Genomic DNA, 24,198 nt, shown 5'->3' on the forward strand with positions numbered 1-24,198 from the left:
ACCAAAGAGGAATTTCCAAGCCTTCTAAGAATCCCTTCTGTGTTGGGCTCCTGCACGCTATAGGATCTGCTGCAGACCTCACAATTTTGGTCTACATAGTCCCTGTTTAGGTTCTTGGGAAGTCTCTACAGAACTCGAGATTCTAGGGCATCTAGCAGACCCTATGAACTGTCTACTACCCTGGGAGAGCTCCCCTTCCTCCCAAAGGCTGGAGGTCCTAGGTTAATGCTCTGGAGGTCACAGGAAAATTCAGTGTAGGCCAGTTGGCCCACTCCACACCTCTGTTCAGATGATGAGTTATTTGGGTCCACTCTGATCCTCACCCCATCTGTGAGGAAGGGGAAGCCAATAGTTTAGTGGTCAGGAAGCACAGCTTACCCTGGCAGCTTCAGGCAGAAAGTGGGCCCACATTGGCCTGGCTACTGTCTAAGGGACTGACCAAGGCCCTGCTTTGAGAAAATATCCAGAGATCCACCTGCCTGTTTCCTGCCTCCACAACCCCAGGTTTTCACAAAGCGCTCCCTAATAGGAAGGTGCAGGTAGGAGAGGCTCTTGCAATCCTGTCTACTGGAGGCTGCAGATCTTACTGGTGTCATTCCCCGGTTCTGGAGCATGGATTCCTGGTGTTGCCGAAGAAGTCACAGCCTCCATTTATCACTCAACATACTCAACAACCCTCTTCGAACACCCAATGTGTGCTATGGTCTGGAGACAGGCATATAAGCACCTCATCCTCATTTCTGGGGGAGGCCACTGAAATTGTAGGACCTAGGTCTGGGGTGATGGGCAGCTTGCTGACCTAAGAATGTTGAAAGCAAGGGAAATCAGGGTGCAAGACCCTCCTAGTGAGAGGTCACTGACCTGGGAGAATGGGATTAAGTGGTCACAGGGCCAGTGCCCCTTCTAGTGCCATGGGAAAATAGTTTGCTGACCAGAGATAGGGGATGAGGGATCCCTGACCTAGAACCCTCTTTGTTTTGGGGGGTGATGTTTTGCTGAGAAATGGGGGAGGACGGGTGGTCAGTGGTCCTGGCTCCCCTTTGTGTCCAGAGTGGCGGTGGCCTGCTGACTATAATACGTTGGGGAAGAGTGAGTTATTGACCACTTAGGGCCTCTTCTAGTGTTCTGTTGTAGGAATAGCTTGCTGACCCCTGGGCACTGGGGGTGGAGGTGAGGGTGAGGTTGCTGGTTGATTGCTGGTTCAGGCTCCTCCTTGTGTTGGAGGGAAGAGGAAGCAGAAACTGATGACACTTTGACCCTGGGAGTGCTGGTGGTCACAAGCCCCAGACCTCCTTGTCTCCTGGCAGGATCACCTTGCTGACTCAGGTGGTAGGGGCCCAGGGAAGTCACTGGCCCCAACACTCTTGTGTCCCGGGTAGGGGCAGCCGCTGATCCCGCACTCACACTGCCCCACCCTTACCGGCAGATGGGCTGCACAGCGTGACGGCACAGTGTGTGCTGCGTGTGGTCATCATCACAGAAGAGTTGCTGGCCAACAGCCTGACCGTGCGCCTGGAGAACATGTGGCAGGAGCGCTTCCTGTCACCGCTGTTGGGCCATTTTTTGGAAGGCGTGGCCGCAGTGCTTGCCACGCCAGCGGAGGACGTCTTCATCTTCAACATCCAGAACGACACGGACGTGGGGGGCACTGTGCTCAATGTGAGCTTCTCAGCGCTGGCCCCACGTGGGGCTGGGGGCGGCCGTGCAGGCCCCTGGTTCAGCTCCGAGGAGCTGCAGGAGCAACTGTACGTGCGCCGCGCGGCCCTTGCAGCCCGCTCCCTTCTGGACGTGCTGCCCTTTGATGACAACGTGTGCCTGCGTGAGCCTTGTGAGAACTACATGAAGTGTGTGTCGGTGTTGCGCTTCGACTCATCCGCGCCCTTCCTGGCCTCGGCCTCCACGCTCTTCCGACCCATCCAGCCCATCGCAGGCCTCCGCTGCCGCTGCCCGCCCGGCTTTACGGGGGACTTCTGCGAGACCGAGCTCGACCTCTGCTACTCCAACCCCTGCCGCAATGGCGGCGCCTGCGCGCGGCGTGAGGGTGGCTACACGTGCGTCTGCCGCCCACGCTTCACAGGTGCGCGGGCGTGGGGCTGGCGGTGGGCCAGAGGTGGGGGCACCTCAGGCAAAACTTTAGGGTGGAACCGCTTTGCAAATGAGGACTGGGGTCACTCGAACTAACTCCAGGCGGGTTGGGAGTGGTGAGACCAGAAGCTGTAGAGCCTGGCCCTGAGAAAGCCTAGGGCTGAAGCTGTGAAGGTGGTGCGGCCGAGCACAGAGGCGGGCTGGTCTGTTGTAGTGGACCCGGAGGGACCAGCGGGGGGGCGTGGCAAGAGCTTGCGTGGGCGGGGCCAGACCGAATGGGCGTGTCCACAGGGAGGTAGACCTAGCGAAGGTGTTGAAACCCGCTTGGGAGCACTTAGCCTTGGCGGTGGGCGGGGACACGTCCCGTGGTCGTGACCGCCTCTAATCATGGCTTGACCCTCTAGGAGAAGACTGCGAGCTGGACACGGAGGCCGGACGCTGCGTGCCTGGCGTCTGCCGCAACGGGGGCACCTGTGCGAATGGGCCCGACGGCGGCTTCCGCTGCCATTGCCCGGCGGGCGGCGCTTTCGAGGGTCCACGCTGCGAGGTGTCCGCTCGCTCCTTCCCGCCCAGTTCGTTTGTCATGTTCCGCGGCCTGCGGCAGCGCTTCCACCTCACGCTGTCCCTCTCGTAGGTGCCCGCCCCAAATCTCTGCGCGCCTCCACGCAGTCCCTGCTACCTACACGACCCCGACTCAGATTCCTGACTCCCCAATCCTGACGGCCACAGGTCCCCGCCCCCTCCCTAACATCCACTCCAGGGGTCTCAGCCGCTCTGCTCCTGACTTAACTGTAGTACTCTGGCCTCACCAGTCCCACCCTCTTATCACTTCCTCTTTTACCCCAGCCTGGGTTCGCTCCCCCGCCAACCTTGTCACAGGGGTGGTGGTTGTGAGGAGGTGCCTGGCTTGTGACCATCCCTGCCCACCCGCACCCAGGTTTGCAACAGTGCAGCCAAGTGGGCTCCTCTTCTACAATGGGCGCCTGAACGAGAAGCACGACTTCCTGGCCTTGGAACTCGTGGCCGGGCAAGTGCGGCTCACATACTCCACAGGTGAGTGTCACAAGGATGTGTGTGAGTGAGATGGGTGCGGTGCAAGCCCCGAATCCCCTCAGGTTTGTCTCCCTGCACACCTGAGCATACACTTTCATGCCAGGCAGACGTCTGATTCCTGTGGGAAAGTCCATGCTTCTCATGTCCTAAGGCACCGTGGTCTAACCAGGGTGGTTACGTGTGTGTGTGTGTGTGTGTGTGTGTGTGTGTGTGGTCTCATGCATCCAAGGTCACACTGGGAGTAGCCATGCCTACATGACTTTTGGGGATGAACTTAGTAGCTCCAGACAACCCTCCACACACATCCCCCAATAGGTGAGTCCAACACGGTGGTCAGCCCCACAGTTCCAGGGGGCCTGAGTGACGGGCAGTGGCACACAGTGCATCTGAGATACTACAACAAGGTGGGCACCACCCTTGGTCTGGGAGTGTGGGGGGAGCTGGGATGCCAGGTTCTGCCTCTCAGGGGTTACCCTGGGGATCCTGTTGAGTGCTGTGCCTGGGTCTCTAGCCCCGGACAGATGCCCTGGGGGGTGCTCAGGGTCCCTCCAAGGACAAGGTGGCTGTGCTCAGCGTGGATGACTGCAATGTGGCCGTGGCTCTGCAGTTTGGTGCTGAGATTGGAAACTACTCATGTGCAGCTGCTGGCATGCAAACAAGCTCTAAGAAGTGAGGCCCCCAACCCTGATCCCAGTGTCCTCTGTTTGCCAAAGCCCACCTCAACCCTTCACATACCTGACTTCTCACTGCCCCTGCCAGACTCCCCATCCTTCCCCAAACCCACGAGGACCCTGAAAGCCCACCTCACCTTCACTTCTCCATCCACTGCCCCAGACACCCCATGCCTCACTTTTTCATACCAATCCTCAACCCCAGTTCTTCCCCTTTTCCCCAGACCCTCTGCCCATCATGAGTTCTCTGCATCCCCAACGGAAGTAATGCCCCCCCTGCCGCCCTAGCCTGGTCTTACCCTCCCTCCTCAATCAGCTTACCCTCTGAGTCCTACCCCTTCCACTTCCTATGGCTCCCAGGAGAAACCCCACCCTGGCTCCAGTCCCATCAATGACCTGGACCCCTGACCCCCAGGTCCCTGGACCTAACAGGTCCTCTGCTCCTGGGGGGTGTCCCCAACCTCCCCGAGAACTTCCCCGTGTCCCACAAGGACTTTGTCGGCTGCATGCGGGATCTGCACATTGATGGCCGCCAAGTGGACATGGCGGCTTTTGTCGCAAACAACGGCACCATGGCAGGTAGGCCATGTCCTCATCATAGGGGGTGAAAGGGCTACATGGAGTGACTCCAAATCTGACCTCACCCACTCTCTCCTTTGATGGCAAGCACCATGCCATAGATTAGTCTTTCAGGCCGGCGGCCTACCAAGTCCACCCCTAGGAGAACATGAGGCTGAGATGAAGGCCACTTGTGGCCCCTCTGGACTTGGTGCCCCTTTTATGTCTCATGTTCTCCATGTTCCTTCCTCTCATAGGCTGCCAGGCCAAGCTCCACTTTTGTGATTCAAACCCATGCAAGAACAGTGGCTTCTGCTCAGAGCGGTGGGGTGGCTTCAGCTGTGACTGTCCCGTGGGCTTTGGTGGCAAAGATTGTCGGCTCGGTGAGTGGGCAGCATGGGGCAGCAGGGGCCTGCAGGGTGAGTTCTGCTCCTGAAGCAGGGCCTGTGACCTTGGTCCTTTTATCTCTTCAGCCATGGCCCATCCCCACTATTTCCATGGCAATGGCACTTTGAGATGGGACTTTGGAAATGACATGACTGTGTCTGTGCCGTGGTACCTGGGGCTGGCATTTCGGACACGGGCGACGCAGGGGATCCTGATGCAAGTGCAGGCTGGGCCACACAGCACGCTCCTCTGTCAGGTGTGTCTGTCTTCCGGACCCCTCCCTGGACCTTTAGTTCTCAATCGCTAATGCCGCCAGCAACATTCCTATTGAGTTTGGCCTAGTCAGACAGCATACTTCTCTGGCAAGAGTACTGACCATATTGACCTTGCTCTGGACCCTGGGCCTTATCCCTGTTTCCAACCGTGATATCCTCTGCAGATGTAAGCCGTCAGCATAGCTCTCTGTGCTAGCTGTACCACTCAGCAACAACCACCTCTGGTCCTCACCTTCGCCCCTTCACCTCACTTTCAGCAACGTAGTGTCCCTGGGCACAGTGTGAAATGTGCCAGATATAGCTTTGCTCCTGTCGTTCTACCCTTCGATATTCTTGACCTCTGAGCCCCCTGAGCTCACCTCCCAACACTCCCAGCCCCAGCCTGACTTGGAGCTCTGACCCCAGGTCTGCATCTCTATCCACAGCTGGATCGGGGGTTTCTGTCTGTGACAGTGACTAGGGGCTCAGGCCGTGCTGCCCACCTCCTCCTGGACCAGATGACTGTCAGTGATGGCCGGTGGCACGATATGCGGCTGGAGTTGCAGGAGGAGCCAGGTGGTCGGCGGGGCCACCATGTCCTCATGGTCTCACTGGACTTTAGCCTCTTCCAGGTCTGACCTATGACCCTGGCGTGGTCCATTCTCAGTCTTCCAACCACACCGCCTCATTTCGTCCCCCCTCTAGTCCAGCTCCTCTCCCTCCCTCCCCTGCACATAGTCAGATGTTTTCCCTGCAGTCCGCCTCCTGATATCCTGCTCTGAGCCCACCCTGCCAGCCAGGCTGGTTCACCGCTCGGTTCTCATGTAAGGGAGACTACCCAGATTTCTGACTCGGTCTTGGGGCAGCCAGCACTTTGCCAAACTCCTGGAAACCCCTTCTGGTCTCTACCCCAATCTCCCCAGCTCAGAAGAATGGGATTTCTGGGTCTGTTCTGGGTCCAGGAGAAAGGGGCATATCTGAGCCCAGCTCTTCCTGACATGGACTCTATCCTCCATGCTCCGTCAGGTCCTCCATACTTGAGAGCAGCTCACTCCCAGACCATTCCCCTGGTACAGAGGGGCCCAGCGTGGTTGCGCAGGGTTAGGACACGGCCAGGACTGACCCTGTGGTAGGGCAGGGGTCCTCCCGCGTCCCCAGTGCTGACTGCTCCCTCCCCAGGACACCATGGCAGTGGGCAGTGAGCTGCAGGGCCTGAAGGTAAAGCGACTCCATGTGGGAGGCCTGCCTCCCAGCAGTGAAGAGGAGCTTCCTCGAGGTCTGGTTGGCTGTATCCAGGTGAGAGCCAGCATGGGGCATTAGGGTGAGGGTCAGAAGTCAGGGGGTCTTGGAACCTGAAAAGCTGCATTCACATGAGGGACAGTGGTGGGCTGTGGAGACCCAGAGCCGTCCGAGACAAGTCAGGCCTCCCTGTGCTGTTGGAGGTAAGACTCTAATTCAGAATGTCAGCGACCTCGGAGGCCTGCATCAGGGAGAGCACAATGAGAGGTCCCATGGGCCTGAGTTGGGAATGTTGGGGTCAGAGTCTGGGGCTTTTAGGGAGACTGCATGTCAGGAGTCATCAGACGAGGTGGCTGGCTCTGCAGGACTTGGGGTTGAGGTGCTTTGACACAGGTCTCCCCTCTGGCTGGCTGTGTTTGTAGGGGGTATGGCTAGGCTCGACGCCTTCAGGGTCCCCAGCCCTGCATCCCCCCAGCCAGCGAGTGAACGTGGAACCTGGCTGTGTCGTGAACAACGCGTGTGCATCAGGGCCCTGCCCACCCCATGCTGACTGCCGAGACCTCTGGCAGACCTTTTCCTGCAGATGCTGGCCAGGTGGGGCCTGGGGGTGTGTGTGATCTGGGTGGCCACCTGGGGCTCACGATGAAGACTGGGGGACTTGGAGGGCCTGGAGGAGGAGGAGACCAAGAACAACAGGTTCCTGCCTCCTCCCATGCTCTGCAGTCAGTGTCCTGAGCTTCCTGACCCACCCTGCAGGTTACTATGGTCCAGGCTGTGTGGATGCCTGCCTCTTGAACCCCTGTCAGAACCAGGGGTCATGCCGGCACCTCCCAGGAACCCCCCATGGCTATACCTGTGACTGTGTAGTTGGCTATTTCGGGCACCACTGTGAGCATAGGTAAGGGGCTAGGAGCTGAGATGACGGGAGGACCTGATGTGGGGTAAGGAAGATCACTGTGATACTATGGAGGCACCTTACCGGTCTGTCCACCCCCAGGATGGACCAGCAGTGCCCGCGAGGCTGGTGGGGGAGCCCAACCTGCGGCCCATGCAACTGTGACGTTCGCAAGGGCTTTGACCCCAACTGCAACAAGACAAATGGGCAGTGTCACTGCAAGGTGTGCCTGGCCCTAGCTCTCTCCTAGCCATGATCTGTGATTCTTATCCAGCTTGTTGACCTCTGCCCCCGACTCAGGCCCTGCCCTGTGACCTACCTGCCATCCCTTGTCCTTAACATCTAACCCCTCCCTTAAGTTTCATTTGAGGCCTGACCTTTCTTCTGGCCTCTGAGCATTGTTCTCTCAGCCCTGTGTCCTTGAGTCTTCTCATTTCTCAAGCTCTGATCTCTGACCTCAGGCACCTGACCCATTCTCAAACAGGAGTTCCACTACCGGCCACAGGGCAGCGACTCATGCCTCCCGTGTGACTGCTACCCTGTGGGCTCCACCTCCCGTTCCTGTGCACCACGCAGTGGGCAGTGCCCTTGTCGCCCAGGAGCCCTTGGCCGCCAGTGCAACAGCTGTGACAGCCCTTTTGCAGAGGTGACAGCCAGCGGCTGCCGAGGTGAGCAGGCTTCACCCAGCTCCACATAGTGAAGGCTAGCTCTGGCTTACTGTTCGTCACCAAGTGTAGCATGCTTGGCTCCTTGGTTAGGGCCTCTGGGGGACTTCTCTGAGGAGACACTGACATCCAGGGACCCCTACATTTCCCCTTAGTACTTTGATAATCTGTCACTGAACCTAACAGGCCAACTCCTGTGAGGCCAACAGGGGAGTGACGGAAGGTGGGCCTGGGCTGAGTGGTGGCGGGACGTGGGTAGGGCTGTCACGAGCCCCAGCCCCTGGCCATTTGGCTCAGTGCCTCCTTTCTCCCTAGTGCTCTATGATGCTTGCCCTAAGTCCCTAAGATCTGGAGTGTGGTGGCCCCAGACCAAGTTTGGCGTTTTGGCCTCAGTGCCCTGTCCTCGGGGGGCCCTGGGTGAGTACCTGGTGGGGTAGATGCACTGTTGAGGGTGGGGGTGGGCCTGTCCTTTGACGGCTGGAGCTACCTCTTTTTCTGAGTTGGGTGGCCTTGTTCCTGCCTGAGGTTTCCCCAAGAGGTGGGAGTGGGGTAAGGGTCCATGTGGGCCCCTCACGACCTCCTAGGGGCTCTGGGGTCTCTCCCCACACCTCACTGAGCCTCCATCTGTTTCTGTTGGCTTCTGGGCAGGATTGCGGGGTGCAGGTAAGGGGTACGTGTTTGCTGAGGTGCGCTGCTTCCTCCCACTGCCAGAGCTTTTGCAGATCCCTCCTGCTGCCTGAAGTCCCTGCAGACCCCTCCCCACTGCCTGAGCTCTCTCAAAGCGACTCCCAATTGCTTTAAGTCCCTAGAGGCCCCTTCCTGCTGAGGACCCCAGGGCCCCTTCTCTGATGCCCAAGGTCCTCAGAGAGCCCTCTACACTGCTTGAGGACCCTGGCAGTCCCTTCCCACTTACTGAGGTCCTTGCAGACACCTCCTTAGTTCCTGAGGTCCTGCAGGTATCTACCTACTGCTTCTTAAAAGACTGCCCTGCCTTTGAGGTTCCTACAGACTCCTACCCACTGCCTGAGGTCTCCCCAGACCCTCCCCTTTGCTTGAGGTGCCCGCGGTGGCTGGAGATTGTCTTTGTGTGCATGCTCGTGTGTGTGTGTCTTTTTGTGCCTGCGCACGTGTCTGTGAGTCTGTCTTGGGGGGAGAGGATTCTGTATTAAGGTTAGGGTCCCTCTTGCTGATGGCCACAATCTCCCTTATGGTCCAGGTCAGTTCTTATACAACCCCCACCCCAATCCTATAGACAATGGAGAGATGGCAATAAACTCATCTCTGGGGCAGTTAAAAGTTTTGTAGTTTGTTCACAAAGTACTCCTGGAGAATCTAGTCTGTGTCAGCATGTCTGTGTATGTGTATGAAAGAGCATTGTGTGGCTGTGTGCTTGTTCTGGTCCATGCATTTTTGTGTGTGAAGGTATGAGCATTGGTGTGTGTATTTGTGTACAGATGTGTGTGTGCTTATGCTGGGCCACATGTCTGTGAACTTTTCCTAGTCTGTGTGTGTGTGTGCGTGTGTGTGCGTGTGTGTGGGTGCATGCACAGCCATGGACACATGCACAGCCCTGCCCTTGTATTCACCTTTATAGTGTGGTGGTTCAGAATGGTCCACACGCCTTCAGGAATTGACTGGCGTGCAGGCTGGGGCTGCCCGGGCTGGGGACTAGGCTGCTTCATCCCAGGGTCTAGCCACAGATACCTAGTACTCTGGTCTTTGACTCAGAGCATCCCCTGAGATGGGAGAGGGTGCTGTGGTCACCTTCTCAGGAAGATAGCCAGGCCCCAAGCCTGACCAGGGCTTGCCTGCCTCCAGGTGCTGCTGTGCGGCTCTGTGATGAGGACCAGGGTTGGCTGGAGCCCGACCTCTTCAACTGTACCTCCCCTGCCTTTCGAGAACTCAATCTGCTGGTGAGACTGCCCAGACCATGCCCTGCACTCAAGACCTGCCTGGCCCTGGTCCCAGCCCCGGCCTCAACTTTCCCAGGCCTGTGGTAGGCCCCAGACATCGTGCCCCAGCCCTTGAACTGGGCATTTCCTGCTTGCCCTTTATTCTGGCCAAATCCTCCCTCTGAGGCTTTTGAGAAAGGCCTAAGGGACCACAGTGACCACCCCCATCTTTGTCCTGGCAGTTGGATGGCCTAGAGCTGAATAAGACAGCACTGGATACCATGGAGGCCAAGAAGCTGGCTCAGAGACTGCGGGAGGTGACAGGCCACACTGACCACTACTTTAGCCAAGATGTTCGAGTCACTGCCCGCCTGCTGGCCCACCTGTTGGCTTTTGAGAGTCACCAGCAGGGCTTCGGGCTGACAGCCACACAGGACGCCCACTTCAATGAGGTGAGGCTGTGCCCTGTGCTCTCTCAAGGACCCTGGTCCCTGAGCCCCGATCCCCTGCTCAGGACCCTCCTGGCCCCCGGGAAGTAAATGCCCTGGGCTCTCCATCTTCCCCAGTTCTCTCCAGACCCTCCCCTGCCTTCTGGGGCCCCTGTGCACCTGGCCAGACCTCTCGGGCCTGCCCTGCCCCTTCATACAGCCTCCCCTGGCTGAGCCCACTGTCCTTCCCTCTTCTCAGAATCTGCTGTGGGCAGGCTCTGCACTGCTTGCTCCGGAGACTGGGGACTTGTGGGCAGCACTGGGACAGCGGGCCCCCAGGGACTTCCCCGGCAGCGCAGGGCTGGTGCAGCATCTGGAAGAGTATGCAGCCACTCTCGCCAAGAATATGGAACTCACATACCTGAATCCTGTGGGGCTGGTGACGCCCAACATCAGTATGTGGCGGGTGGGGTGGGGCGGGGCTCCGCAAAAGGGAGAGGATCTGGAGGCTGAGGGGCTGGGGTATGGCTGTCAACATCAGTGGCAGGAGTCTGGGCTGCCGCCCTCAGAGCTTTGCAGGGACAGGCTCTGCGTCAGTAGCAAGGAGGCCTGGGGGTGGGGTGGGGTGGGGTAGGAGCGAGTGGGACCCTCAGCACGTGGAGGAGATCCTGGGTGGTCTCACCCTTCTTTCTCCTGGACAGTGCTCAGCATTGACCGCATGGAGCATCCCAGTCCGTCCAGGGGGACCCGTCGCTACCCTCGTTACCACAGCAACCTGTTCCGAGGCCAGGATGCCTGGGACCCTCACACCCACGTGCTCCTGCCTTCACAGTCCCCACGGCCGTCCCCGCAAGAAGGTAGGAGACCTTGGGTGATCGCGGGGGCAAGTCTTGCTGCCCAGCACTCCCCACACCCACTCCAGATGCTCCCCTTGCCGGAACCTGTGTAAGACTGTCCCTTGTCAGTCCTCCACCGCATACCTGGCCACCGCACACCTGGCCACCGCACTTGCTCACCTCACCAGACCCTTTCCCTCACCCCGGCTGACCTTCCCAGGCCTGATACCCAGGATTTAGCCCTGGGAGCCCTGTTCCCTTTTTGGGCCCCTGCTGCGCCCTTCCTCAGTTCTGGACCTGCAGGAAAGGGATTCCCACGCTTGATGCTGGGTTGGGTTCAGAGCTGGGTGTGTGGGTGCTCAGGGTCGGAGGTCACCAGCAGTGGCTCCTCCCCCTCCCCAGCAGGTCTGCCCACAAGTAGCAGTAGCACGGACAACTCCACCACCTCAAGTGTGGCCCCCCCTCCAGCCCCCCGGGAGCCGGAGCCCGAGCCTGGGATCTCCATTGTTATCCTCCTCGTCTACCGCACCTTAGGGGGGCTGCTCCCTGCCCAGTTCCAGGCGGAGCGCCGGGGCGCCAGGTACATGGGTGGAGTTATCCCAGGCCCTCACCCTGCGCTTCCTGTGTGATTCTACCCAGCCTAGTACCCCACTTTTGGTAGGCAAATGAGCAGCTTCTCATCACTCTCCCTTCCTGTCTGTCTTTCCCTATCTGTCCCTTTCTCTGTCTCATTTAAAAAAAAATAGGTATGGTTGCCCTGGTTGGGTAGCTCAGTTGGTTAGAGCATCATCCCAATATGCCAAGATTGCAGGTTTGACCCCTAGTCAGGGCACATACAAGAATCAACCAGTGAATACAAAAATAAGTAGAAAAACAGATTGACGTTTCTTTCTTTCTCTCTCTTCTTCTCTCTCTTTTCCTCTCTCTCTCTAAGACCAACAAATTAAAAGAAAAAGAAGAGGTATGGGAACTAAGTACAGACAGGCAAACTGATGGGCGTCAGGTGTGGGTGGCAGGGCAGGCGGTTTGAGGCAAATAGTCTGGAGCTGTTCGAGCCTCAGACCCTAGTGTGGGATGTGGGTCTGAACCCCACTGCCCACACGACACCCCAGCTAGGCCATGGACCCCTGATTATTTAAAATTATTTTTATTTATTTTATTTTATTTTTTTACAGAGACAGAGAGAGAGTCAGAGTGAGGGATAGACAGGGACAGACAGACAGGAACGGAGAGATGAGAAGCATCAATCATTAGTTTTTCGTTGCGCATTGCAACACCTTAGTTGTTTATTGATTGCTTTCTCATATGTGCCTTGACCACGGGCCTTCAGCAGACCAAGTAACCCCTTGCTTGAGCCAGCGACCTTGGGTCCAAGCTAGTGAGCCTTTGCTCAAACCAGATGAGCCCACACTCAAGCTGGCGACCTCGGGGTCTCGAACCTGGGTCTTCTGCATCTCAGTCTGACGCTCTATCCACTGCGCTACTGCCTGGTCAGGCAACCCCTGGTTATTTATTTATTTATTTGTTTAGCGAGAAAGGGGGGGGAGGAGAGGTGAGAAGCATCAACTCGTAGTTGCAGCACCTTAGTTGTTCATTGATTGCTTCCTTATATGTGCCGTGACCAGGGGGCTCCTTATGAGCCAGTGACCCCTTGCTCAAGCCAGCGAACTTGGGTTCAAGCCAGCAACCATGGGATCCTGTCAATCTCATGCTTAAGCCAATGAGCCCGCACTCAAGCTGATGACCTTGAGGTTTGAAACCTGGGTCCTCAGTGTCCCAGGTCAATGCTCTATCCACTGCACCACTACCGGTCAGGCATGGACCCCTGGTCTTGAAGCAGCCCAGCAGAGGCTGAAGGGGTGGGTTCTTAGAAAGAGCATCCCCTCAGGGGCGTTCCAGACTGTGGCTCATCCACAGTGAATGGCATAAAGACAGTGAGGTAGGCATTTGGAGCGTGGGGAAGTCTGCAGTGTTCATGCCTAAGTGGGGTGTCTCCTCAGGCTTCCCCAGAACCCTGTTATGAACTCACCGGTGGTCAGCGTGGCTGTGTTCCATGGACGCAACTTCCTAAGGGGTGTCCTGGAGTCCCCAATCAGCCTCGAGTTCCGCTTGCTGCAGACGGCAAATCGGAGCAAGGCGATCTGTGTGCAGTGGGACCCACCTGGCCCGTGAGGACCTCCACTCTGGAAACCCTTGGTCCCCTATTGGTCCCTGGGAAGCCCAGCCTGTCCCTGGGGGTCCCCACTAATGTCCCTGTGCACCTAGCCCGATGAGGAATGCTGTCCCCCAACTGCAGACTCCCTCGGCCCCTCTCTCCGTCTCTCACAAACCCCCCACCTGGTGACGGGGCACTCCTCAGAGTAAATGGTAGGTCTAACTGCCCTGTGGCCACAGGGCGGACCAGCATGGCATGTGGACAGCACGGGACTGTGAGCTGGTGCACAGGAACGGGTCCCACGCACGGTGTCGCTGCAGCCGGACAGGCACCTTTGGGGTCCTCATGGATGCCTCCCCTCGTGAGGTGGGGCTGTGTTCAGAGTCCCAAGGAAGTGGGAAGGTCAAAGGGCAGGGGTGCCCAACACCCCAACGACCACCCCTGTCCCCACAGCGGCTAGAGGGCGACCTGGAGCTGCTGGCTGTGTTCACCCACGTGGTCGTGGCCGTGTCTGTGGCTGCCCTGCTGCTGACTGCGGCCGTCCTGCTGAGCCTGCGTAGCCTGAAGTCCAACATGCGTGGGATCCATGCCAACGTGGCAGCGGCCCTGGGGGTGGCAGAGCTCCTCTTCTTGCTGGGGATCCACAGGACCCAAAACCAGGTGCAGGATCAGGGTCAGGGGTCATGATCTTGATCTCAGCTAGTCCAAGAAAGCCTAGGGCCAGAGCTCAGAGTCAGAGAGAGGTCAGGGATGCTCCCGTTGGGGCAGGGTTTGTGGCAAGGTGCTGAGTAAGGTGCTGTGGGTCAGGGGTCAGAGGGGGCAGCAGGTGTCTGGGGTGGGCTGAAGGCAGGTGCGGCAGGAGAGGCCCTGACACCCTCACCCTGCCTGCAGCTGGTGTGCACTGCGGTCGCCATCCTCCTGCACTACTTCTTCCTCGGCACCTTCGCGTGGCTACTTGTGCAGGGGCTGCACCTCTACCGCATGCAGGTCGAGCCGCGCAATGTGGACCGTGGTGCCATGCGCTTCTACCATGCCCTGGGCTGGGGCGTGCCCGCTGTGCTGCTGGGTGAGGGCCCTGCCCCCAGCCTCAGCCCTGCATGCCTTCTGTCCCAGGAGGAGCCTGCTCTGCTCTCTCTGGCTTCCCTCTGGATGGGAGGGGCTCAGCAGCTCGAAAACACACCCCTTGCATCTTGCTCCTTCCCGCTCCCAACACCCCTAGGCCTTGCTGTTGGCTTGGATCCTGAGGGCTATGGGAACCCTGAATTCTGCTGGATCTCAGTCCATGAACCCCTCATCTGGAGCTTTGCAGGCCCTGTTGTCCTTGTCATTGTGGTGAGTGCCCTGTGCTCAATGCCACCTGTGTGCTTCCCTGGGTGGGAGAAGGGAGCCCCGCAGCAGGTGTGGTGGTGGCAGGCGGCAGTCCGCAGGCTTCCTGGGCTCAGCCTCTGCTGTTTCTCACTCGGCTGGCGTGGAGATGGAGGCACAGGGGCAGGTGGCTGCCTCTCCCCGCCTCTGCCTCCCCTGTGTCTCTCTCTCATTCAGTCCCTTTGTTTTCCTACTTGATTTTTTTCTCTAAGTTTCTGATCTCTGTGTTGTGTGTGTATTTCTCTGGTTCTGCCCCTCTCTCTCTGAGTCTTGGTCTCTGTCTGTCTGTCTCTCACCATCTGTCTTTCTCTGCCTCGCCCCCGCTCCACGTCTGATGTCTGGCCATGGGTCTAGATGAACGGGACCATGTTTCTCCTCGCTGCCCGCACGTCCTGTTCCAATGGGCAAAGGGAGACCAAGAAGACCTCTGTGCTGTGAGTTGGCTCTTTGGGGGTCATGGGGATTCTCTCCCCTCCTGAGTGGGGTTTGGGGTCCCCAGAACATTTCTGGAGCTGACCAGATTCCAGATTCTGGGTGGGGGGGGGAGTCACCTTCCCTGGCCTGTGGTCCCCCTCTGGTGCCCTGAACATACTCTGGCGCATGCGTGCTTTGGCCTTGCTATCTCCCCAGTCTCCCTTGGCCTGAATGGCTTGCTTTACCCCCTGCTCATGTGTTCCCCCGCACCTTCCCTGTTTTCTTTCACGCCCCCCCTTCCTGTGTGTTTCCCCCATGGTCTCTCATGGCTATCTGAGCACCTGGTTCTTTCTGTGACCTCTTAATATCCCCTAGTGTCCTCCTGAGACTTCTGTGTTCTTATGTGAACTCTTTTCCTTCCATGTTCCTGGTGCTTCCCGTGTCCCCTGCATGAGCCCTGTGTGACTTTTTTTTTTCTTTGACAGAGACAGAGAGAGGGACGACAGGAAGGGAGAGTGAAGAGAAGCATCAATTCTTTATTGCGGCTCCTTAGTTGTTCATTGACTGCTTTCTCATATGTGCCTTTTTTTCCCCTCAAAATCAGATATGTTTTTATTTTTTTAAAAGCAGTTACTAACAGAAGTTTGAATATACAGCAAAGAAATACATGTACATTTTTCAAACAAGCAAAAGGAATGCAGAGACATAAAGGCTCAACTTTGTTTTACTGAAAACAGCAACAAGATCTGGAGATGATATAAGACTAGTTGCTAGTTCAAGAGACTATCTGCTCTCTTGAACTTCAGAATATAAACATTCAGCACTTCCAAACTCCCCACCCTCACCAGTAGCACCCATTCCATGGAACCAAGTTTTAGAAAATTAATTCAAATCATCAATGTTCCTTGCTTCATATAAGCTAGCTATGCTTCAGCAAAGTTAACATCCAAGCGCTGTGCACTCAACCCATTTAAATATATACTGAAGAAAAAAAAAAGAAATTTTTTTTTTTGGTAAAAGCTAATGTTTAAAGTAAGTTTGAAACAAAAAATATGGATGGGAACATTTAGAATAGTATCATTACCATAATCCACAACTGTTGAGGAGAATTCCACCTTCAAAGTCAGGTGGGAACAGCCAGGGCATGGGGCCTTTTCAAAAGACCTCTTTTCTAGTCGGTCACCCAGATGTTTCTTCCCACAGAGCAAAACCACTAGCAGAAGCAGCCAGATGTTGACAAGCTTCATGGTTATAAGTGAATTTGGTCATAAAATCGCATAAATTCAAATCACACTTTTTCTTTCTTGATTATAAGTTAATATTTATTTCAGCTAAAAGCTGAAACATTACTGATCAGCCACTTGACAGTCCTGCCCAATGTAAATAAAAGTTAAATTTCATGGCCTTTGTGATTTGGCCTGAAAAGAGGCTTTCATTTCTTTCTTTGTTTCTTCTCCATCTTGGACATTAGGCTTCTGTCATTCTAGCCCAGACAACTGCATCCTACACTCCATTTGCACCACAGAACCACAGTCCAAGGGGGGGGGGGGTGAGCAATCCTCTGCAAGCCAATCTGGATCAGACCAACTTTAATTAAACCTGTTCCCCAAAAATTCAATGCAGCTTATGCAGAAAAGATGGCAGATGTTCTCTTACAGCTGTGGCAGGAGCCTGACTGTGGCTGCTTCAAGATCTGGTCCGCAGGGCCCAGGGTAATGGCGCCTCCACGGCGAATATACCTCGATCCCCCCCCCTTTTTTTTTTTTACAGAGACAGAGAGGGATAGATAGGGACAGACAGACAGGAGAGAGATGAGAAGCATCAATCATCGGTTTTTCGTTGCGACATCTTAATTGTTCATTGATTGCTTTCTCATATGTGCCTTGACCGCGGGCCTTCAGCAGACCAAGTAACCCCTTGCTCAAGCCAGTGACCTTGGGTCCAAGCTGGTGAGCTTTGCTCAAACCCGATGAGCCCGCTCTCAAGCTGGCAACCTCAGGGTCTCGAACCTGGGTCCTCCGCATCCCAGTCTGACGCTCTATCCACTGCACCACCGCCTGGTCAGGCCCTGTGTGACTCTTGTGTGTCCTACTGTGTCCTCCCATGTTCCCACGGCAGGACCCTTCGCAGCTCCTTTCTGCTCCTCCTGCTGGTCAGTGCCTCCTGGCTCTTTGGCCTCCTGGCAGTCAACAACAGCGTCCTGGTCTTCCACTACCTCCACGCCGGCCTCTGCGGGCTCCAGGTAATGCTGGCCTTCCTCCGGCAGCCTGGACCAGGTGGAGCTTCGGCGGGGTGGGGCGTCCAACCCTGGGCAGGGCATTGGCCCAGTCTGGGTTTGACTCTTGCTCGGTGACTGACAGCAGGCCAGGTGCTGGTCCTAGACTGACCTTCACCAACAGCAAGGCATCTGGCTCCTTCTGGCCACACTGACCTTCACCATCTCCGTTCCCATGTGCCCCTCAGACCTCTCCCTGCCTTGGCCGACTTGCCCTGACTTTCTCACTGGGTGACCCCCTGGTAGTCCCGCTCTGCCCTCCTCTGACTCATTTCCAGTCTCTCACTGACCCTTGCTGACCTGCAGGGCCTGGCCGTGCTGCTGCTCTTCTGTGTCCTGAATGCAGATGCCCGCGCCGCCTGGACACCAGCCTGCCTGGGCAGGAAGGCAGCGCCCGAGGAGGCCAGGCCAGCACCTGGGACGGTAAGGGGCTGTCCGGGCTGGGGCAGCAGGCAGAGGTCCCAGGAAGCCAGGGTTGGAGGCTTCTCCAGTGCCGGCTCATAGCCCTGCCCCTCACCCCCAGGGGCCTGGGGCTTACAACAACACGGCCCTCTTCGAGGAGAGCGGCCTCATCCGCATCACTCTGGGCGCCTCCACCGTCTCCTCAGTGAGCAGTGTCCGCTCCGGCCGGAACCAGGACCAAGAGAGCCAGAGGGGCCGCGGCTGCCTCAGGTGAGGGGCGGAGCCTCCTTGTGCTGGGGACACAGCTCAGACCAGCCCCCCTTTACCAGAGTGGGCACGACCGGGTCCCCGTCCTGGCCATCTGGGCCTCTGCTGCTGCCTCTGCCCTGGATGCCTTGGAACCATTCCACAGGCATGCGCAGAGGGCCAGCCTAGAGCCCCCTCTAACATTCCTTTTGGATGGGTGGGCTCCTGCATTTCCAGGGACAATGTCTTGGTTCGACATGGCTCGGCTGCTGACCACACTGAGCACAGCCTCCAGGCTCACGCTGGCCCCACTGACCTGGATGTGGCCATGTTCCATCGAGACGCTGGTGGAGGTGGGGGCCCGGGCCAGGGAGGGGGGAGGCGAAGGATCCCTCCCCGATTCCCCTTTCTTCTGCCCCAAATTGAGAGCCGTGGCTGACTACGGTGGGCCAGGCTTCCCAGGTCGCTGCCCCAGGAGGCAGCCAGCCACCCAGCCCCGGTTCTCCCGACAAGTCCCAGCCCTCTTCTTCCTGTGCCCGCTCCGGGCTCTCCCCAGGCCCCCAGCTCCGTCTCCCCCTCTGCAGCCACTCTCAGGGTTCCCCACGTCCCTCCCCTCTCCGAGACACTGCTCCGTCTCCCCCTCTGCAGCCACTCTCAGGGTTCCCCACGTCCCTCCCCTCTCCAAGACACTGCTCCGTCTCCCCCTCTGCAGCCACTCTCAGGGTTCCCCACGTCCCTCCCCTCTCCAAAACACTGCTCCGTCTCCCCCTCTGCAGCCACTCTCAGGGTTCCCCAGGCCCCCAGCTCCGTCTCCCCCTCTGCAGCCACTCTCAGGGTTCCCCAGGCCCCCAGCTCTGTCTCCCTCTCTGCAGCCACTCTCAGGGTTCCCCAGGCCCCCAGCTCCGTCTCCCCCTCTGCAGCCACTCTCAGGGTTCCCCAGGCCCCCAGCTCCGTCTCCCTCTCTGCAGCCACTCTCAGGGTTCCCCAGGCCCCCAGCTCCGTCTCCCCCTCTGCAGCCACTCTCAGGGTTCCCCAGGCCCCCAGCTCCGTCTCCCTCTCTGCAGCCACTCTCAGGGTTCCCCACGTCCCCAGCTCCGTCTCCCTCTCTGCAGCCACTCTCAGGGTTCCCCACGTCCCCAGCTCCGTCTCCCTCTCTGCAGCCACTCTCAGGGTTCCCCAGGCCCCAGCTCCGTCTCCCCCTCTGCAGCCACTCTCAGGGTTTCCCAGGCCCCCAGCTCCGTCTCCCCCTCTGCAGCCACTCTCAGGGTTCCCCAGGCCCCCAGCTCCGTCTCCCCCTCTGCAGCCACTCTCAGGGTTCCCCAGGCCCCCAGCTCCGTCTCCCCCTCTGCAGCCACTCTCAGGGTTCCCCACGTCCCCAGCTCCGTCTCCCTCTCTGCAGCCACTCTCAGGGTTCCCCACGTCCCCAGCTCCGTCTCCCTCTCTGCAGCCACTCTCAGGGTTCCCCACGTCCCCAGCTCCGTCTCCCTCTCTGCAGCCACTCTCAGGGTTCCCCACGTCCCCAGCTCCGTCTCCCTCTCTGCAGCCACTCTCAGGGTTCCCCAGGCCCCCAGCTCCGTCTCCCTCTCTGCAGCCACTCTCAGGGTTCCCCAGGCCCCCAGCTCCGTCTCCCCCTCTGCAGCCACTCTCAGGGTTCCCCACGTCCCCAGCTCCGTCTCCCTCTCTGCAGCCACTCTCAGGGTTCCCCACGTCCCTCCCCTCTCCAAGACACTGCTCAGCCTTCCTCCTCCTGGCCTCCCCACCTCCAGGTGCAGACTCTGACTCCGACAGTGACTTGTCCTTGGAGGAAGAGAGAAGTCTGTCCATCCCATCCTCAGAAAGCGAGGACAATGGCCGACCACGGGGGCGTTTCCAGCGTCCCCTCTGCCGGGCCGCCCACAGTGAGAGGCTCCTCACCCACCCCAAAGGTGATGGGGCTCTCTGACCCCATGGGTGGCCAAGAGACACCCCATATCCTACTTGGGTATGACCCAAGGACCTACTATACCCTGAGGATTCCTGGGACCAACCTATTGGGAACCTGGGGTCATCACTGGGCCCCTGCACCTCTCTCCCCATCCAGCAGTGTTCCGCTGACGGGAGACCCAGGGTCAGCCTGGGTAACAGGAGGGCAAGGTCAGGGGTGTTAGAGGGTGAGATGTCTGCCCCAGCCCCTGGTCCTCCCTGAGGTTGGGGTTCCGCTCTCAGCCATCAGGTTTCCCCACCTCCAGTCTCTCAGCCATCAGGTTTCCCCACCTCCAGTCTCTCAGCCATCAGGTTTCCCCACCTCCAGTCTCTCAGCCATCAGGTTTCCCCACCTCCAGTCTCTCAGCCATCAGGTTTCCCCACCTCCAGTCTCTGCCAACTTCCAGTTGAGAGTGAGGGCTTGTCAGTAACCCCCTTCCTGGATGGCCCCACTGATCTCAGAGACACCTCCTGTTCCTACCTGTAACCTGCCTTGGCTCTCAGATGTGGATGGCAACGACCTCCTGCCCTACTGGCCAGCCCTGGGGGAGTGCGAAGCTGCTCCCTGTGCTCTGCAGACCTGGGGCTCCGAACGGCGCCTGGGGCTGGACACCAGCAAGGACGCAGCCAACAACAACCCACCGGACCTGTCCCTCACCAGCGGGGATGAAGCCTCCCTGGGTCGGGCCCAGCGCCAGAGGAAAGGTGGGGGCACTGACCCTGGCCTGCACTCCGGGACCCCGGGACTGCCCATGCCCTGACTCGGGGAATTGCACCCTCCTAACCCCACGTGGCTTTGCAGGGACCCTGACAGCTCCTCTTGCTCTGATCTGGGGGTTTCTGCTACTCTGTTCTGAATCACAGTCTCTGGGGGACTGTCCCATCACGACTTGGTCTGCACCACAGATACCCCCGGGGCTACTCCTGCCCCCACCCAGGGGGTTCTTCCCCCTGCCGCACCCCCAGTCTGCTTTGTGGGTACCCTAGGAGCTTCCGAGCCTCAGATCTCAGAGCTCCTGCTCTAACCTGGAGGGTTTCTGTGCCCTGTCCTGCTGTAAGGGATCTGGAAAGCTTGGCCATGCCCTAACTCAAGGGCTTTCTGCCCTCACTTCTGCATCACAGGGACCCCGGGTAGTGTCCCCGCACCACCCTAGGGGATTTCTGCCCTCGACCCTGTCTGCATCACCAAGGCCTGGGGCTGCCCCCCTGCACCTGGTATGGGGGTGGCTCGCCCCTCCCCCTGCCCATGGGGACTGTCCTGTTCTGACCTGGCAGTTACTGCCTCCCCACTCTGACCCCTGTCCTGCTGCCCCTCTGCTCCCAACCCTATGGCACAGGGGTCCCAAGGCTGCCGTGGTCCCAGGCCCAGGGAGTTCCTGCCTCCTCACGTGCAAACTGTGTCCCTCATTTCTTCTCCCACAGGCATCCTGAAGAATCGACTGCCGTGCCCACTGGTGCCACAGACACGAGGTACCCCTGAGTTGTCCTGGTGCCGGGCAGCCACCTTGGGGCACCGTGTGGTGCCGGCCGCCTCCTACGGTCGCATCTGTGCTGGCGGGGGCACAGGCAGCCTTTCACAGCCGGCTAGCCGCTACTCCTCCCGTGAACAGCTGGACCTGCTCCTCCGGCGGCAGCTGAGCCGTGAGCGACTGCAGGAGGCCCCTGGCCCTGTTCTGCATGCCCTGAGTCGGCCAGGTTCACAGGAACACCTGGATGCCGTGCCAGGCCGTCTGGAGCCCAGGGATCGGGGCAGCACCCTACCACGGAGGCAGCCACCCAGGGACTACCCTGGCACCATGGGCAGCCGCTTCAGGTCACGGGATGCGCTGGACCTGGGGGCACCCTGCGAGTGGTTGAGCACACTCCCCCCGCCCCACAGTGCCCGGGACCTTGACCCACAGCCCCCGCCTCTGCCCCTGTCTTCCCAGAGGCAACTCTCAAGGGACCCCCTCTTGCCACATCGGCCCTTGGACTCTCTGTCCAGGAGATCGAACTCAGGGGAGCAGCTGGACCGTGTGCCTAGCCGGCACCCCTCACGAGAAGGCCTTGGGCCACCCCCAGAGCTGCTCAGAGTTCAGGAGGACCCGGCCAGCGGCCCTGGCCATGGCCCATCCACAGAGCAGCTGGACATTCTCTCCTCTATCCTCGCCTCCTTCAACTCCTCAGCTCTCTCCTCCTCCGTGCAGTCCTCAAGCACGCCTTCTGGCCCTCACACCACTGCCACGCCTTCCGCCACAGCCTCTGCTCTCGGGCCCTCCACGCCACGCTCTGCCACCTCCCATAGCATCTCGGAGCTGTCTCCAGACTCAGAGTAAGCAGGGTCCAGCCACCTGCTCATCTCCTCACCAGCTTAGGACAGCCTCCTGTGCACCGCCCTGTGCTCTGCCACAGAAGGATGTGTGGGTCCTCCCAGGCTCAGCATAGCCGGGGGGCCACAGGCTTAGGGCAGGAATCCGGCAGGGAGTGGGGATGTGACTAATAGGGGCTTGCTGGCTATGTGATTGGGCTGGCCACCCTCCCCTGCACCCCTGGGGCTACAGAGGAACAGTAGCATGCCTTCTAAAGGGCCTGAGCTAGCGGAGGGGGCAGTGCAGAAGCCAAGGCTGAGAAGGCTCAGGAGGCTGTGCTCAGGAAGTGAGCGTGGGACAGGAGGGGCCAGAAGCAGTGCCACATATGTCTGTCTTATACGCCAAGCTGAAGAGCTAACTTCGCTGGTCAGTCATTCATTCGCTGACTTATTTAGTCAATACTAAGTCCCTTCTGCCTTTGGGCACTGTGGGGTTGAGCACACAGGAATTGAGCTGGGGCCTGGGGCATCTTGGGTGCCCGTGGGGCATCTGTGGGGTAGGGGGTGGCAGACACGCCTGGGAAGCAGCTCACACACTGGAGTCAGAGGAAGTGGGGGGAAACCAGCAGTCGCCAGACCTTAGAACTTAGAAGCCAAAAGGAGAGTTGAGTGTTTTTTTGTTTTTTGGGTTTTTTTTGTATTTTTCCAAAGTTGGAAACAGGGAGGCAGTCAGACAGACTCCTGCGTGCGCCAGATGGGGACCAACCTGGCATGCCCACCAGGGGGCGATGCTCTGCCCATCTGGGGCATTGCTCCGTTGCGGCTGGAGCCACTCTAGCACCTGAGGTGGAGGCCATGGAGCCGTTCTCAGCACCTGGGCCTACTTTGCTCCAATGGAGCCTTGGCTGCAGGAGAGGAAGAGAGAGAGAGGAAGGAGAGAAGGAAGGGTGAAGAAGCAAATGGGCGCTTCTCTTGTGTGCCCTGGTGGGAAGTTGAACCTGGGACTTCCATATGCTGGGCCAACACTCTACTGCTGAGCCAACCGGCCGGGGTAAGGAGAGTTGAGTTTTAAGGGGGAACAGCTAGGTCCACTCTGGAGGGAAGCGGGCCCCGGGGGTGGGACAGGAGACCAACAGAATCTGAGCAGAGTTGGCAGAGAAGAAAGGAAGGCAAGCAGGGCAGGGGATTAGGGGGCCTGGTGCCCAGGGGCTCTGGAAGGCTGTGGGGGTTGGGGCTTGGAGGGAGCTGTGAGTACCATCCGGGTCCTCCTGCAGCCTAGCCTTGGTATCTGGCTGTTGGGGGTGAGAGGAGCTGGGGAGACTGAGCAGGAGTTCAGGCTTTGGAGTCACATCTGACCTCTCTGAGCCTCAGTGTCCGTATCTGCAAAATGTGTGTGCAGTAACAAACTCTTTGAGCTATGGAGATTTTTGAGACAATACCTGTCAACTGCTTAACATGGTGTCTGTACACAGTAGGTGCTTGCTAAGTGCTTAAAGACATAGGTGGCCAGCCAAGGGGTCTCCTGATGGATGTGGGTGAAGGGGTCGGAGAACCCTAGCATGGGCATGATGGGTCTAGGGACTGAAAAACAAAGGTGAGGGTGGTGGTGAGGGGAGGTGGCTCAGGCCCAGCCTTGGGGGGGGAGTCCAGAGTCACCTGACTCACAGTCCTCTCAGCAACCTGCTTTGATCTCCACATTCACTTCTGCAGAGTTCCCAAAAGTGAAGGTCACTCCTGAGGAGCAGCCGGACAGCCGGACAACTGAGGAACAGCTGAGGGCGATGGAGGATTGGGGCTAACCTGGGAGACCCCAGGAGTCAGGGGCTGGTTCCAAGGCCACCCCAGCTTTCCCTGTTGCTGAGTGCTGAGCTTCCGTGCTCACCGTGAGCATGTGAGCGTGAGTGGAACAGGTGGACAGGGCCTGGGAACTGAAGGGAGGCTTTTATACATTTTGTACCTTTGTAACCAGAGAGATATGCTTATGTTATTTTTCAGCTTTTCTGTTGCCTGGGGTTCTGAGGCTGGGCTGGGAGGGGGAGGGGGACAGAGGGAAAGAGGTGCGGAGTTTGGCTGGCCCCATTTGGGTTCTTGACAAACCATAGGCTCTTTTCTGTCATCTTACTGGGGTG

The 24,198-nt window shown here is 58.5% G+C and overlaps 1 protein-coding gene across 1 annotated transcript in view; it reads left to right on the plus strand.

Annotated features, from left to right (window-relative positions):
- CELSR3 (cadherin EGF LAG seven-pass G-type receptor 3) overlaps positions 1-24,198 on the plus strand; it is a 40,761-nt gene that overhangs the window by 4,731 nt on the left and 11,832 nt on the right. The window contains 34 exon segments of the mRNA XM_066351805.1: positions 1,427-2,077; positions 2,490-2,715; positions 3,023-3,138; positions 3,454-3,542; positions 3,650-3,807; positions 4,225-4,388; positions 4,625-4,750; positions 4,841-5,010; positions 5,455-5,640; positions 6,188-6,304; positions 6,670-6,841; positions 7,004-7,145; positions 7,245-7,365; positions 7,627-7,810; positions 8,123-8,224; positions 8,456-8,470; positions 9,626-9,720; positions 9,942-10,151; positions 10,387-10,582; positions 10,829-10,984; positions 11,369-11,543; positions 12,964-13,131; positions 13,358-13,484; positions 13,572-13,778; positions 14,010-14,184; positions 14,338-14,450; positions 14,838-14,917; positions 17,016-17,139; positions 17,479-17,595; positions 17,696-17,844; positions 18,058-18,173; positions 19,587-19,745; positions 20,287-20,487; positions 21,205-22,093. Of these exon segments, the coding sequence (XP_066207902.1) occupies positions 1,427-2,077; positions 2,490-2,715; positions 3,023-3,138; positions 3,454-3,542; positions 3,650-3,807; positions 4,225-4,388; positions 4,625-4,750; positions 4,841-5,010; positions 5,455-5,640; positions 6,188-6,304; positions 6,670-6,841; positions 7,004-7,145; positions 7,245-7,365; positions 7,627-7,810; positions 8,123-8,224; positions 8,456-8,470; positions 9,626-9,720; positions 9,942-10,151; positions 10,387-10,582; positions 10,829-10,984; positions 11,369-11,543; positions 12,964-13,131; positions 13,358-13,484; positions 13,572-13,778; positions 14,010-14,184; positions 14,338-14,450; positions 14,838-14,917; positions 17,016-17,139; positions 17,479-17,595; positions 17,696-17,844; positions 18,058-18,173; positions 19,587-19,745; positions 20,287-20,487; positions 21,205-22,093 (6,196 nt within the window).

The sequence above is a fragment of the Saccopteryx leptura genome, chromosome 10, assembly GCF_036850995.1.
Source record: "Saccopteryx leptura isolate mSacLep1 chromosome 10, mSacLep1_pri_phased_curated, whole genome shotgun sequence".
In the NCBI taxonomy this organism is placed as follows: Eukaryota; Metazoa; Chordata; class Mammalia; order Chiroptera; family Emballonuridae; genus Saccopteryx; species Saccopteryx leptura.